Raw genomic sequence first — 15,002 nt, 5'->3', positions numbered from 1 at the left:
TGAGGCTAATAGGATAAGTCTAATCTCTCCCTTGAACCATAAATAGTGAATGGGAAAAAAAAAGGCAACATTGTCCGGAAGGAATAAACAACTACGTTGTATACATTTAGCTAAGGTTGTTCATTTTAAGCCATAGAGCAATGCAGCTAGTGCAGTGAGGCATAGCAATTTGCCACTATGAAAAGTCTTTAGGTATGCTTGTAACTGAGGCCCCTTTGGAACAATTAATTAATTTCATTCTGCTAAAAATATCTTAAACTACAGTAAAAAATATACATACATATCTCTAAAAATTTCTACCACTCTAAACTTAATAGTCAAAACTTGAACCCAAATTGTTGTCACATTCCCATGACCTTTAACAAATGCATACAGTTGAGCTATCATTTGTTTCTGTCAAACAACTGCAATTTCTTTGGATGTGAAAGCAATGGTTGTCCCCTTATCAGAAGGTCGGTGGTTCGATCTCTGGGTCCCCCGGTCTGGATGTCGAAGTGTCCTTGGGCAAGACACTCAACCAAAAATTGCTCCCAATGGCTGTCAATGAGTATGAATGGGTTAATTTCTGTCACTGGTTAGCAGTTGGCACCTTAAACTATGCTCATCAGTGTATGAATGTGTGTGAATGTGATATAGCGTGAAGTGCTTTGAGGTGTCAGAAAGACTAGAATGGTGCTATACAAATACAGACCATTTACCAAAAATGAATACATTACACGCATTAGGGGATTACATTGTCAATACTTACATGAATACACTTTTATTATAAACAATGTTACATGATGTTGAATAACAACATTGGATATACCTACATCATTGTGCAAGCTTTATTGTGCTTCATTTATACACATTATTAACAATTAACAGAACAGCTCATAAAAAAAAAAAAACACCTTTACAGAAAGATAAAGTTTTTTAAAATATAGAAGATGACATATTTTCACAAGTAGCTTGTTTGACTGTGGCCCTAAAAAGACACAGATAATCCTCCAGCATCATGTAGTCCAAGTCCGTCTCCAACAGTCAGAGCAGACAGTGACATCATATAATGTTGCACATCATCCTGAACAATGACAGCAGTCAGACAACAGACAGTGATGAGACGGAGAACCAGACGGTGGAGTTTAGTCCATCACATCAACACATGCATCGTTCCTCAGCACTGCTCAAACCCTGCCATCAGAGAGAGGGCCAGAGACTCCACTGTACAAGGAGGAAACGAAAAGAAAATGTCATTACTAAAGTAAATAATGTAACAACAAAGAATTGTAGTTTACAGGAAATCAGAAGCTTGTATTATGTTAACAAAAGGGATTGGTGTTTTACTTACAATGAGGGAAGGAGCCACGACATACAGCCTTGTTGAGTATAGTCACAAGGAACATGTGACAGTTTTTGAAATCAGATTCCATTTTATCAATGGACTCGATCCTGAAAGTGAAAGACAAACACAGACGGGCTTGTCACAAAAGCTACAGTGGCGCAGGTTTCAGGTTTGGTGGCTGAAAAAAAATACATTAGCGTAAACACCTTTAAACAATTTCACTCCAAATGACTAATTACTAATACTATTAAATATGATGTGTGAATTTGTGTACTGCTACTGTTAATTTTTACACGGTCAGTTACAGCTTAGATCTTTTATTTCCCTCCAGTTTATATGTAAGCTCTTACTTCCAAGCTCCAAAGCCAGCTTGCCATCGGTCAGAGAAGATGAGGACTAGGTTGAGAACCTTCATTATTGCCTCCTTCACGAAACTGACCTGAGAAAATACAACAGTATTGGACAACAGTGGAAACATCAGTCTGAACAGGGAATTACATAACAAGATATGACAAAAAGATTTCACAGGTAAGTGATGTGAAGTCTTGATCCTTAACGCTACACTCCTTTCTTTGGCCCCTGCTTCCACAGTGTGGTTAAAGGGTTCATAGCTTCAGCTAAGGAAAATCAATGCTGGAACTGGTAAACATTCACTGTTTTGCTGAGCAAATGCCATTGAAGTATGTGTGTATAGCTAACAATACCTACTCCCTGTGAGTACTGTTTACCTTCTCCCTCAGTAGGCAACGGTCGTGAATGGTTGCCAAATATCTGTAATGGATCTTGATCAGCTGGTCCAGGTCCTTTGCTTCTTGTACTTGATGCTGAAACTCCAGTCCTGTACTGTGCAAAATCTGCCAAGAGACAATACAGACCGCTTTAGAACTGTGTGCAAATTATTACATTTCAATTTTAAGGGCCTTAGAGACTGAATGTACTTTGATATGTGAAGGGGTCACGAATCATCATTTTGATACAACAAGCCTCAAGAAAAAAATGCATCTGACCAACACATCAGTGAAGGAAATGGGACTAATTTATGTTTGGAGGGAACTTCACCCTCTAGAAAGGGACCGTGCACACTATTCACTTCACTCTGTCTCCTCTATAAGTGACTACTTTTTTAATGAGTAGTGAAAGTTGCAGGGACACAGAGTGTAAAATCAGGGTGGCAGATGTATCAGAACAAAATGCAGTCAGCTTGACAATACACCTGAATAGTAGAAAAACAAATACTGTATGGAGACTCTGTGGGTATTTTGAATAATAAGGCAAGCGATCAAAAGGTAAACAGAAGTGAATAATAATAGGGAAGTGGACCCTGTAATACTGTGGGATGTTATAAAGGCAGTTTCTCATGGAAAGCTGATCGTCCTGACAATATCACAAAGGCCACATACAAACACAAAATAGAAAAATTGAGAGAAAAAAAACAACATAAAAACACAGAGGATCAGTATCATTATTATTATTATAACAACAAAACATTAACAAAACAAGGGGGAAAGAGGTGAGATCCTCAGGGGAGATATAGAAAAGGACAAGATCTGTAAAGAAGACTTATTATGACTCATGTCCAAAAGAAACTAGACTCCTGGCCAAACGCAAACAGCAGGCCTCTAATACAACGCATTAAATAAAAGGACCCTCAAACCGACCAACTATTACATGAGCCTGACAGAAATAATAGCTGAAGAGTGCTATAAGACACCATCAGCTGATGAAAACACAATAAGAAGTTTTCTCAACTGGCTCGACCGGCCATCTATTAGTGAGAGACAGAATGATACCAGTACATCACAATTTACAATTAAGGAGCTGGAAGCTGCCATCAGTAGACAAAAGGCCAGTAAATTACCAAGTGATGAGTTTCTAGTAGAATGGCAGATGGTCTTTAGGAAAGATGGTACAAGTATGGTTCTGATTAGTTTGTAGAAAAAACATTGAGAAATGTTAGTTCGCTATTTTTATATGAAGTCCTAGAGAGATTTGGCTTAGATGAAAATGCACTGCTGTGTATCAAAACTGTTTATCATGAGCCTACAGCTCGGATTATGACTCAGCTGGAGAGGTTCAAGAGGACTGATCGTTCTCCTATATGCTGAATCCTTAGGGAAAGCAATAATGCAGAGTGAGCACCTGCAGGGTGTCAATATGTGGAGCAAAGACAATGTCATTATTTTTCTTGAACGTTATGGTTCCCAAACCTAATGAACCTACTTGGAGCATACGGACACTACTTAGGGAATAAAATGAACATAACAATCTAGCTATTCTCCATCCCAAAAGAATCAGAGATGCATATAATCGAAAAATGGAATTCTAAAGTGGTGAAGTATCTCAGTTTTAGGGGTGGGAATATATTTATGCAGCATAACACCAACCCCTGGCCTGATGGTGTAGACCGGACTATGAGTCTCGATGTAAAGAACTGGAAAGGGATAAAGGGTTACCAGAGGTGGGAGACAAACATTTGATGGGGGCTTTCGGACATGTTATGGAGCCAATAGAAGCATTTACGCTAGAAACAGTGAACGTTAAAGAAGAACTGAGGAAGAATGGTGTCAAATGTGTGAGACACAATGTTACTGATATACAGTAGTAGGGAGGGAATTCTGCTGGAAGAATTTAACTCGTTTTGTAACACCCAAAATAAAAAGCAGTCAACTTGCTGCACAACCACTTGCATATTTTCTGAAAGTGTAAGATAAGGCTATAAGGTTAATGCAGTTTTGCAAATATTGCCTACCCTGTGATGTATCTTGGGAACACTGAGGATTTTGTAATGACAGAACTTCTTGACTAATGTTTTACTTGCAAGTGAAAAAAGCAGTTACCAGAAATTGGCTTAATGTAAACACTCCAAAACAGGAACAGTGGCTGCAAATTGTCCCAAGAGATTTATGTTATGGAAAGGCGGATATGCCAAAGAGAATACATTTAAGAAGAACTGGAAGACATGGTAAATTGTCTCATACACATGTTTCAACTAAATGAATGTCTGATTAAAATACAGTACCAGTCAAAAGTTTGGACACACTTTGTGAGTTACAAGGTAAGGAATGAAACGGCAGAAATTCTTGTAATCTCAATTTAAAGTACCATTCAAGTGTGTCTGATAAAATGTTTGTGTGCTTTCCTGCTGTCCTTAAATGCACCACCAGTGTAAAAATATTTGTAAATAATGGGTGAAACTTTTGAAACCTTTAAAAACAGTTCTAAAAAGGTAGTACAAAATTATTATTATTTTTTTAAAATACCGATATACACAAGCATGCGTGATCACATTTACACCAGGCATAAATATACGAGATGTAACGATCAGACTGCAGTTGGATAGGGCTCAACTACGTGAAAGTATGGGTGTAAATGCAATCAAGACACACTGAGGACGGATTGTAATCTGATCGGCCAAACCACTCTGGAGGTGGTCAGGGAACGCAGTGTGACCACACGGAACACAAGTGTAAATGCAAATGCATTCCACATACAACAACTATGAGGTCGGAAATACACACTGGTCGCTCAGAGACGGTTCAGAAAGTTACGTTCAGTTGTTTGAGCTGGACAGATGTGACTGAATCTTGATCAGATCTCAATGTGGACACAGAAGACATTTTGACATGTCACAGTAGGAAAAGCACAAGTGTAAATAATAAAATGAACGATGGCCAGATTCCATTTAGGTGCCTTGGTGATGCGGTTCTGGTACTGGGCATCATTAATGTTATTAGTGATACCTGTGACAGGTATAAATCCCATTCCAAATCTATCCCATGATTCGTCTCACCCTGGTCGTGATGTAGTTGTGAAGGCTGTTGACAAAGTGCATGAGTTTGACCCGCAGAAGACACATTCGGTGGATCTGCTGATTTACAGGCTCTTTGACCTTTACTTCCTCAGCCTGCTCTCCCTCCAGTTTCTTAGAGACACCTGTGAAATCTATAAGAAACAAACACAATTTGCAGATTACAAATAACGCTAAAAACATTTACTGGGGTCATCCTCCATACCTGAGGATATTCACGCATGATTGGGTTGTTTTCATACGTATCAAGCAACTGAGCTTTATTTTGAAGACTGTAGTATATTAAGTACCACCCTAACTCATACCACTGAATCGAAGTGTGTCCAAACTGTATTTGGCCCATTTGATCTGCAGCAGGAGGAGAAACACTTGATTGTAGATCTTCTGACACTCTGAGCTGATGACAATGTCAACGGGCCAGGGAACCTGTGGAGGGTAAAATAAGTAAATGTCAACATGGCAGTGTCAAAAATCCTCAACAAAAATTTCTGCAAATACTTTCACATTTCTTACCTTGTAACTCAGGGTAAGCACTTCTAGATTGTTCACAGGATGTTTTTTCCTGGCAGGGTCGATGGTCTCCAAGAAGACTGACAACCTGTAAAATATGAAATGATGGGGGGAAATATTGACTTTTCAATAATATCAAAAGAAATTATCCTCCTAATTATAACAGAGCTTTAATGTTATTCTTCATCAATAAATACTTGTAGTACCTGCTGCTGTCCTCGGGGCAGCGCTGTCCAACTGCCTCCTGCAGCTGAACATTGAGAAAAGACAACTGCTGCCAGCTCTCCTTCTCCTGCACTTTATCAAAGATGGCTGTGTAAAAGTCATACATTGTGTCTCCAGCTTCCAGCAGGAAGTAGTTCCTCATAGCTTGGAGGTATTCCAGCAGCCTGTGGAGACATGAAAAAAATCAATATGCAAAAAAAGCTAAAAAATAAAAAAGTCAGCACTCGTGTATCCCCAAGAGAGATTCTTACTTATAGTCTTTTTTCAGAGTCTTCATAAGGTTCCCGCAGCACTCGATGTACCTCCTCTCTATGTGGGGGTAGAGACAAGAACGCAAGGTGAGCTCGAATGTTTGGCAGGTGACAGACTGAGATGAGCGGTCCACGATGAAATCCCCCCCGGAGAAACGTTCGTGGAAGTCACTCTGCTCCAAGTACAGCCTGAGGGGGAACACAGACCAGAGTACCTTAGGATTTCAAACCTCGGACAACAAAAATATAATCACTTCAACACATCACATCAAATTATCTGTTGACAGTACCATTTGAGAGATAATAAAAGCAGCAGTTGCAAAAAAGGCTTTATATACTAATAAGTAATAGTAATTATAGAAAAAGTCTTCGCATTCTAGCGTTTTGATATGCTTTACTATTTATTCCTGAGCAGAACAAAAGATAGTCTTGTAATCTGAAGAGTTACTTGCTGTGATTTGAATATAGTGCTGCTAACCTGGCAAAGTTGATGGCCAGCAACGGATCATGAACGTCTTGGATCTCCAGGTGCTGTGCAATGATGGACTGCATCTTTATAAGGCTCCTCTTGGTGGCCTGTTGTTCAGTTACTGTGTCTGTGGGCGACCCCTCTTGGCTGCAGACGCGTGACTGCACCGACTCCAGAAATAAAGTGTATAAACTCTTCCTCTCAGCATCTGCAATGCAAAATTTTGACACTGTTCATAAAAACACTGATCTGTTTAGTTAAAAAAAACAAAACAAAAAAAACAAACAACAGAAAAGCAAACACCGACCTCTGGAGGATCTGTCGGACTGTTCAGCCTCCTTGCAGTCCAAATTTCGGAGCAGCTGCATGGACTTCCCGGCCATGATGATCTGCTTGAGTACGGGTTTAAGGAAGGACACCATGGTGAGCTGCCTGTTGCTGGAACCCTGATCCCCTCCAGAGCTCCCGCTGGCTGCGTCACTCAGCTTCTCCTCGTTCTCCACAGTCTCGGACACACTGTACAGAGTGTAGGTGGCGTACCAGAAGTCCCTGTGGTTCACTGGGACGTCCTTGTTCCTGAGCAACAACAACAACAAAAAAAAAGAAGCCAAGTATATGCCTCTGTCAGTTACCGTTGTGTAGCTACCAAAAGGATTCTCGTTAAACAATCTCTGCTACATACCTCTGAATGATGAACTCTTTGGCAGGGTCAAACAGGTGGCCGTGAACAATCCATTCATCCACAATCTCCAGATACGGTCTGACTGTCTCTGTCCACAAAGAAAATAACAAGGCCACCTAGCAAGGGAAGGCAACACACAGGAATGATCATAGTTAGAGATTTCTTCCTTGTTAAGCTGCTTTGTGCGTTGAATTCACTGAGCTTAATACATAGGACAAACCGCTTGCTCTGATGCTTCCCCGACACTGTCATACTCAAGAATGGCTTTGTACAGGGTGTTGAGCAAGTGAGAGGCGCGCACAACATTCGGGGTCTCGGGGGGCACCTCGGCGACTCCGGTACAGAAGACTTTGTGCAGCACTTTGATCTGTGCCAAGTGAGGGTTGAGTCGCTCCAAAACTGCAGACAGGGTCAACGTCTCATCTGCAAACGAGGGCGACACATCAAACACCGGCAGACATGAGAAATAAACCCCTTGTGAATAAAACACTCAATAACAAGGGGTTACAGAACAGAAAATTCTACATGCCAAAAGCTAATTAGGCACTCAAAACTAACACAGAACCTCCCTGTTCTTTCCACCATATTACTTTTGAGATTTGTGCAGTTTATGACACAAAAATATTCTGGTTTACTTTCTATCTCCCTCACTGGATATGGATACAATGACATCAATATTGCAGTACTTTCTTTTGTAATATTTAGACTTGCACTGACATCATTTTAACTAATTTGTCAGTTTATGACTGCTCTATTTACATGATGGCACATGAAGGGCAATAAAACAATAATGATAATTATCGCAATATCATTTTCAGTATAGTATAAGTATAAGTATAAGTATAACAAATGTTTGATTTAATTCATTGGAATCCCAAATAAATTAGCACTTAATTTTTCTTTGAAGATATTTATTTTGTTGAGGAAAAGGGACTGAAGAAATATTTTACCTAATTTGACTGATACATTTTTGTTCAACATTTTTTTAGCATAAATGTCTTGAATGTTCTACCTCAGATATTTTAAGTGATCCACTGTTTGGCATCAAGTATCTGTCATGTTCGGGCCATAAAGAATAATTTAAAACCACAATTAACCATCTGGTCTCTTCAATTTTCACTCAGAAGCAAAAATCCACCTTTAAACTTGGAAAAAAGTAATGATTTTACATTTCTCCTGATAATTATCGATATCAAATGATATTGTGATAACAATTTGCAGCTCTAATGGCAACAAGTATGTGTGTATTCAAAAGGCTAAGATTATATGCACCATGCCACAAATTGTTCCATCTAGTTTTACAAGTGGTATCAGCATTATCTTGTATCAAGAGTTACCCCAACAATTTCAACCCCCTAAACTTGCACTTGCCATTGCATATGAGCTCTCGCTCAATTGTAGTCAGCTCCTCTTTGAAGCTGGTAAAGTACTTGTTAAGTGCCCAAACAAAGGCCTGGTAGGTCCTGAAGGGAGGCTCAGAGCCCTTCTTGGAGCTGTAGGAGGAACCGGAGCCTGGTGGGCAAGGCTCCGAGCTGTATCCCGTCACCTCGTCTATGAACCTCTGCAGCCTGAACACCGCCTGCCCGTATACAGCAATATGTTCCAGGACAGAGCGCAGACAGTTCTGCAGCACAGAAAGAGAAGACACGGTTTCCTACAGCAGACAGAAGACACATTTATAAAGATATAATGCAGGCAATTTTCAGCTTACGCTGGTCAGATGAGTTACCACCACGTTGTTCCTTACTGACACTTTTCCATCATGGTGTTGGAATATGAAGTGCTTCTTAACCCCGGAGAAAAGCCTGCAACACAACAGTTATACAGATGAACTTTATGATAACAAAACATTTTTAATTCATTATTTTATTATGTTAAAGGGAGAGGGTGAGTATTAGGGATTGTAGGTAGGTTTACTGTTACAATATAACAAGTTATAGAGTGAAATTATGTTTTGTATGGAATTGTGCTGCTTCCTCAGTTGGCAGTTGTCTATTAGCCACTGAGGGCCAGCCAACTGATCCTTCTTATTTTTCCATTTATTCTTTTAGGTGGGTAAAAGGCAAAAAGCTCTTAGGTATCTTAGGTTACATTGTTTCAGTTAGCTACAACATTATCTTATCTTCATTCATAAGATTTGTTTGTGAATTAATTTATTAATGTATTCCCATATTTTTTTATTTGTCAAATTTGTGTATTTGCAAATCTGATTTATATTTGCAAAATATTCTTGTGAGTTTACAGATCTTTTTGTATTTGTGGAAGGTGTTTTACATTTACAGATTACACGTTTAAACACAGAAATAATGTTGAAAATTGTTGAAAATCTATCTGCATACAAAATCATGTAAATGAAAAGAAACATTTCTCTTAAATCTAACAAGGATTATAACAAGGATATGTTTTGGGGGATCAACAAGATATGAAAAGATTAAACCTGTGAGAAAGCAGGAGATCAATGCCTTTGAAAGTTTGTACAATGAGCACAGTCACACACCATAGCATGATTACATCTTACCACAGTGTCTCCCGTATCACTTGGGTCTCTGTGACAAAGGCCTTTTCTTCTGTCAGATACAATGGATCAGTGTTATATAAGTGCTGGTCCCTGGGAAGAGAGACACTGGGAGTAAACATCATTTCAACTCACAAATACCCAAAAGTAAACTTCTATGTTTGCCAGTCTATTTTAAGCAGGTGTATTGCCAGGTACATTTTCACAGGAAGATTTTTTGGGGGGGAAATCCAAATTAAGTGATCATTTTGAAATATAAATGCATTTTTTTTTTTTTTCAAAAGTCATAATACACTGCATGCACAATAATTTGGCAAGTAAGTATTCAGGTGAGTAATTATTTCTATCCAGATTTTCCAAATCCAAACCATATAAACTTTTATGCTCATTGGAGTTAATAATTTTGAATTTGTGTAATGAGAGAGGGTGTGGTGAAAGTGAATCACACCTTACAACCATACACACCATATCAATGTGTGCAAGATTATTAGACAGCTTCATTACTTTTGGTAAAATGGGCCAAAAAAAGAGATTTAACTGACACAAAAACGGCCTAAAATGCCTTTCAGACGGATGAAACACTCTTGAAATAGCTAAACCTTTGAGGCGTGACCACCGGACAATCAAACGTTTTGTTGCGAATAGTGAACTGGGGCACAAAAAGTGCATGGAGAAGAAAAGGAGCGAGTTAACTGCAAAAGACTCGAGTAGAATTAAACGTGAAGCTACCAGGAACCAACCTACCTGGAGTGTCCAGAAGTACAAGGTGCCAAGAATTTAGAGATATGGGCACGGTCAGGAAGACTGGAACACGACCGCTACCGAATTCGATTCACAAGTTGAAGCGTCAAAAATTGGACAAAGAAATACCTGAAGACAGATTTTTCAGGTTTTATGGACAGATGAAATGAGAGTGACTCTTGATGGACCAGATGGATGGGCCTGTAGCTGGATTACTGATGGACCACCACTTCGACTCAGGCGCCAGCAAGGTGGAGGAGGGGTATTGGTATGGACTGCTATCATCAAGGATGAGATAGTCGGACCTTTCGGGATGAAGCTGGACTGAAACTCAACTCCCAAACCTACTGCCAGTTTCTGGACGATAATTCATTCAAGCAGTGGTACAGGAAGAAGTCCTCAGCATTCAAGAAGGCCATGATCTTTATGCAGGACAATGATCTATCACATTCATCCAAGTGTGGTTACTGCTTCAGTGAAAGTTGAGGAGCTGAGGAATACAATTTGCCTATCAATTGTGCACGCAGTGTATTATGAAGATGAAGTCGTAATTTTACAAGAAAACTTAGGAGATAAAGCTGTAATTCATTATTTTTAACAATAAAGTCATAATATTATGAGAAAAAATGTGTATGTTTTATCAATTAATTAGCAGGTGTATAAAGCTCATCTTGATGTCCATAACGCTATTAAGTTTAGTTTAGTAAAATAAATATTTTTTTGAAAAAATTAAAAAGTGAACAAATGCATCCATAGTATATTCTAAAGTAAAGCCCTTTACAACTGTTTGGAGTCTTACCATACATTGAGCAAGTTAGAGTGCAAATGCAAGCTGTGAGGAAAACGAGGTGCATGAGCCACCCAGTACGGTGTCACTATGTGCTGTTCAAGCCAGGCTCGGGCGTCAGGCTCGCCCACTGCAAAAGACACAAACTGGAGTTAATTTCCTATTAAAGAAGAGCTTCAGTGTAGACACACATGTACATGCATTGGTCACATTAGCCCACATTCTGGTACATCTGAGACGTCAGGTGACCACCTCCATTGACCCACTGCAGTTTGCCTACCGCCCTGAGGTTGGTGTGGAGGATTCTATCATCTACCTGCTTCAGCTCACTCACTCAAACCTGGATAAAGCTGGCAGCATTGTGAGGATCATGTTCTTTAATTTCTCCAGTGCTTTTAACACGATCCAGCCTTTATTGCTGCAGGAAGGAGCAGCTCCACAACTTCCTGGATTATTGACCACAGTTTGTGCAAATGAGGGGTTGTGGGTCTGAATGGGTGGTCAGCAGAACAGGAGCACCACAGGGGACTGTACTCTCTCCATTTTTCTTCACGCTGTACACCTCGGACTTCCAACACAACTCAGAGTCCTGTCATCAACAGAAAGACTCAGATGATTTTGCAGTTGTTGGGTGTATCAGAGGTGGAGATGGTTGACCGCTTTTTGTTGTGGTATGGGAGCAACCACCTCCTCGTAAATGTGACAAAGAAGAAGGAGACGGTGGTGGCCTTCAGGAGGTCCAGGACAACAACACTGAACACTATTCACTTTCTGGGAGAGGAGGTGGAGGTGGTGGAGAACTTCAAATACCTGGGTGTACACCTTGACAACAGACTGGACTGGAAATACAACACTGAGGCCATCTTCAAGAAGGGCCAGAGCAGACTCTGAGAAGAGACTGAACAAGCTAATAAAGAAGGCTGGCTCTGTGCTCGGGTCTGCTCTGAAGCCCCTGGACTTGGTTGTGAAGAGAAGAATGTTACATTAACTGTTTAACATCATGGACAACACTTCACATCCGCTGCACAACCTGCTGGTCGGGCAGCACAGTGTATTCAGCTGGATACTCCTACAACTCCGCTGTAAAAGGAACTTTTGTACATTATTGTGTAAATATGTCTGGTCTGTAAATTTTTTTAATCTGTGTCAATTTTGCTGCTGCTACACAGCAATTTCACCTGGGGATCAATAAAGTTCTATCTATTATCTATCTATTCTATTCTAATTCTAAGTATCTATCCATCCATGATCTACTTTCCATTATTCTGTTATTTTGCTGCATGATAGGTTCGCACCTGTCCATGTAACTGGAACAGTCTTGTTAGCGTTGTCCTGGTCTTCCTGGGGCGTTCTATCCAACTGGATCCCAGAGTCTTCCCTGCTGATTGGTTGCTGGCTGTCATCGTCTTCGCTCTCCTCCTCAGACCATTCCTGAAAACCAGACAAGACTAATTTAGACAGAAATCCATCGAAACCGGGTTGTTGTTACAGCTTTATGACTGTTAAATCAAGTTTGGTGACCTCAGCATAACTCTATTCAACTTTAGCCTGAGAAGAAGTGTGTCATCCAGAATTACTAAAGACATTTTTGATGGTGCGCATGGCCAACGATCAATTTTCTGCTGCAGGTTTTGTGGTCATTCATGTCCATAAAAGGTGGGTTTGGTTATGATTTACTCACAGGGGTATCTGGGTATGGTCCCGTGTCTAGGTCCTCACCCTCCATCAGATATTTTGCCCAGTCAAAGTTGTCCTTATGTTCTGAAGACCGAAGATGGAGCAATAAGGATTAATGTGGACATGTTAGCGTTTTAAAATCAATTTCACAAGTGAAACTAAGGATCAACTCACCGGCCTCCTTTACCCTGGGTCTCTCGGTAAAATCTGTATTTGTGGGGGACCCCGATAAGAAGAGCAGCAGCGACAGTATACTGTAGTGTGCATCAGTCTGTAAAATAAGAAAAAACAGTAAACATCTATTGTCAGGATCATGTGGTTTTTGACCTACAGAAACATACATATCTATTGGGGATTTGTCTTCAGGGTAGTGTTAGACCCTTACTCCACTAATGAGTACAATTTCTGTCAGCCCATGTCTGTGCCTTACCTTTGTTCCATCTGTATTAGGTAATGGTGAGTTCAGGAACTCTTCACTCAGTCTCATCCAGCTTTCTGCTTTACTCAATTCTGAGTGGATCATGAGTTTATCATAGATTCTGTAAAACACAGCAGCATGCATGACAAGGTACACCCGTAGTGTAATATAAGGGGAAATGTAAAAAAGATGACAAAATCAATCAGATCAATAAATGTTTGGGAAAAGGTTGTAAATGGAGCATCCAGAAATATATTTTATTCAAAAGCAGAGTTATTGCACTCCTACAATACTATTGAAAACAAACACTATGTCAAGCTCCTGGTGAAGGAAGTATTGCAGATGTTAAATATAGGACGTTTATATGCAAAATGTTGACCGTAGTGATGCAAATTACTCATCTGACACAATGGCTTGTTCAGCATAAACCAGGTAAATTAGCTCGTTACGTTTTTATCATGTGAGCATCTATCATACATCAATCTGGCCACCATGGTAACTATCTGGCAACTATGTTAAGTTAACGCATAATAACCATAACGTTAGACCGTATAAAATAATAACCGTGGGAATAACGTTAACCTCAGACTCACTCACCCACTTATACTGCGTTGGACCTTATGGCTGTCCACGTCCAAGAAACGATGAAACCTGTCAAGAAATGAGAGCATTAACGTTCCAAGCACCGCCGTGTGTGGCTAACGTTTGTTTACATGTTAGCAGCTGACATGCTAGCTCCCAGTCCAGTCAATTGGGCTTGGTCACCTGAAATTCGACCAGGCAAACTTCAGTGCCAGCTGAAAATTCTGGTCCTCCTCGTCCTCGACCCCGCTGATACATTTTATCAACTTTTTCGTTTCTCTCTCTGTCTCCTTTTCGAAGGCGGTCCAGTGAGCCATGGTGATGTTGAAAGTGGTGCCGCGGTTAGCTTGACGTTACGAGCATCTACATGCAGCAAGTTAATCCGTCAGGCTCGCTGATAGCCCTGGTGATTCTGCAAGTTAGAGTGCTAGCACGCTCATGAAAATGTTAACGAGGTATTGCCATTTATTGCTCCATTGATCCTCTCAGCACCGCGCTGCGTTTGCCTCCAACAACAAACGACAGGAAGTACGCATGCGCGACATCCAAATAAAAGTAAACAAATTGAAACATTTAATTTTCTTTTTAAACTGACAACTTGGGCTGAGAACACGTTCAACATCTTGTAATAAAAATAAAACACCGACTAAATACTCTTATTCAAAGGGAACACTAATTTTTCACTAATCTCCCATAATGCATTGTACGCTTATTAAGTTACTAACGGCTCTGCGTTACGGCAGTTGGTAGCCGTTGGAATCTCTTCTCTTCAAGGCTCTCTGAGAGTTCCAATTTAACCGTTCTCCTTCCGGTTAGCTCGGTACCCTAAGTATTTGTATGGCTGTTTCTTGAAGAAATAAATACAAAATACACATTTTACACATACACATACACCGACAGCGTATGTGTGAACAGGAAGAATAAATAATCTGGGATTGTGTCTTTAATAGGGCGTGGTTAACTCCCCCCCTCCTCACAAACACACATGCTCCTTCCTCTGGCACACACATAAC

General features: G+C 40.2%; 1 protein-coding gene across 1 annotated transcript; it reads right to left on the bottom strand.

The window, feature by feature from the left end:
* Positions 1–741: 741 nt before the first annotated feature.
* On the bottom strand, positions 742–14,522 carry tubgcp5 (tubulin, gamma complex associated protein 5). The gene is made up of 23 exons (XM_038716624.1): positions 14,173–14,522; positions 14,005–14,058; positions 13,420–13,528; positions 13,164–13,260; positions 12,994–13,073; positions 12,608–12,743; positions 11,325–11,442; positions 9,788–9,877; positions 8,981–9,074; positions 8,641–8,893; positions 7,490–7,692; positions 7,270–7,385; positions 6,895–7,163; positions 6,597–6,795; positions 6,119–6,307; positions 5,849–6,031; positions 5,646–5,730; positions 5,438–5,558; positions 5,115–5,266; positions 2,053–2,178; positions 1,675–1,763; positions 1,331–1,431; positions 742–1,203 (listed from the first exon to the last, which is right to left on the bottom strand). Exons 1-23 carry the CDS (start codon positions 14,304–14,306, stop codon positions 1,157–1,159), a joined length of 3,045 nt encoding a protein of 1,014 aa, XP_038572552.1. The 5' UTR covers positions 14,307–14,522; the 3' UTR covers positions 742–1,156.
* Between the last annotated feature and the right edge of the window lie 480 nt (positions 14,523–15,002).

Source organism: Micropterus salmoides, unplaced genomic scaffold, assembly GCF_014851395.1.
Source record: "Micropterus salmoides isolate LMB-PRFRI ecotype aquatic unplaced genomic scaffold, ASM1485139v1 Ms_hic_scaffold_13, whole genome shotgun sequence".
NCBI lineage: Eukaryota > Metazoa > Chordata > Actinopteri > Centrarchiformes > Centrarchidae > Micropterus > Micropterus salmoides.
The sequence above is the reverse complement of the archived record's forward strand: the minus strand, read 5'-3'. Positions and strand labels throughout refer to the sequence as shown.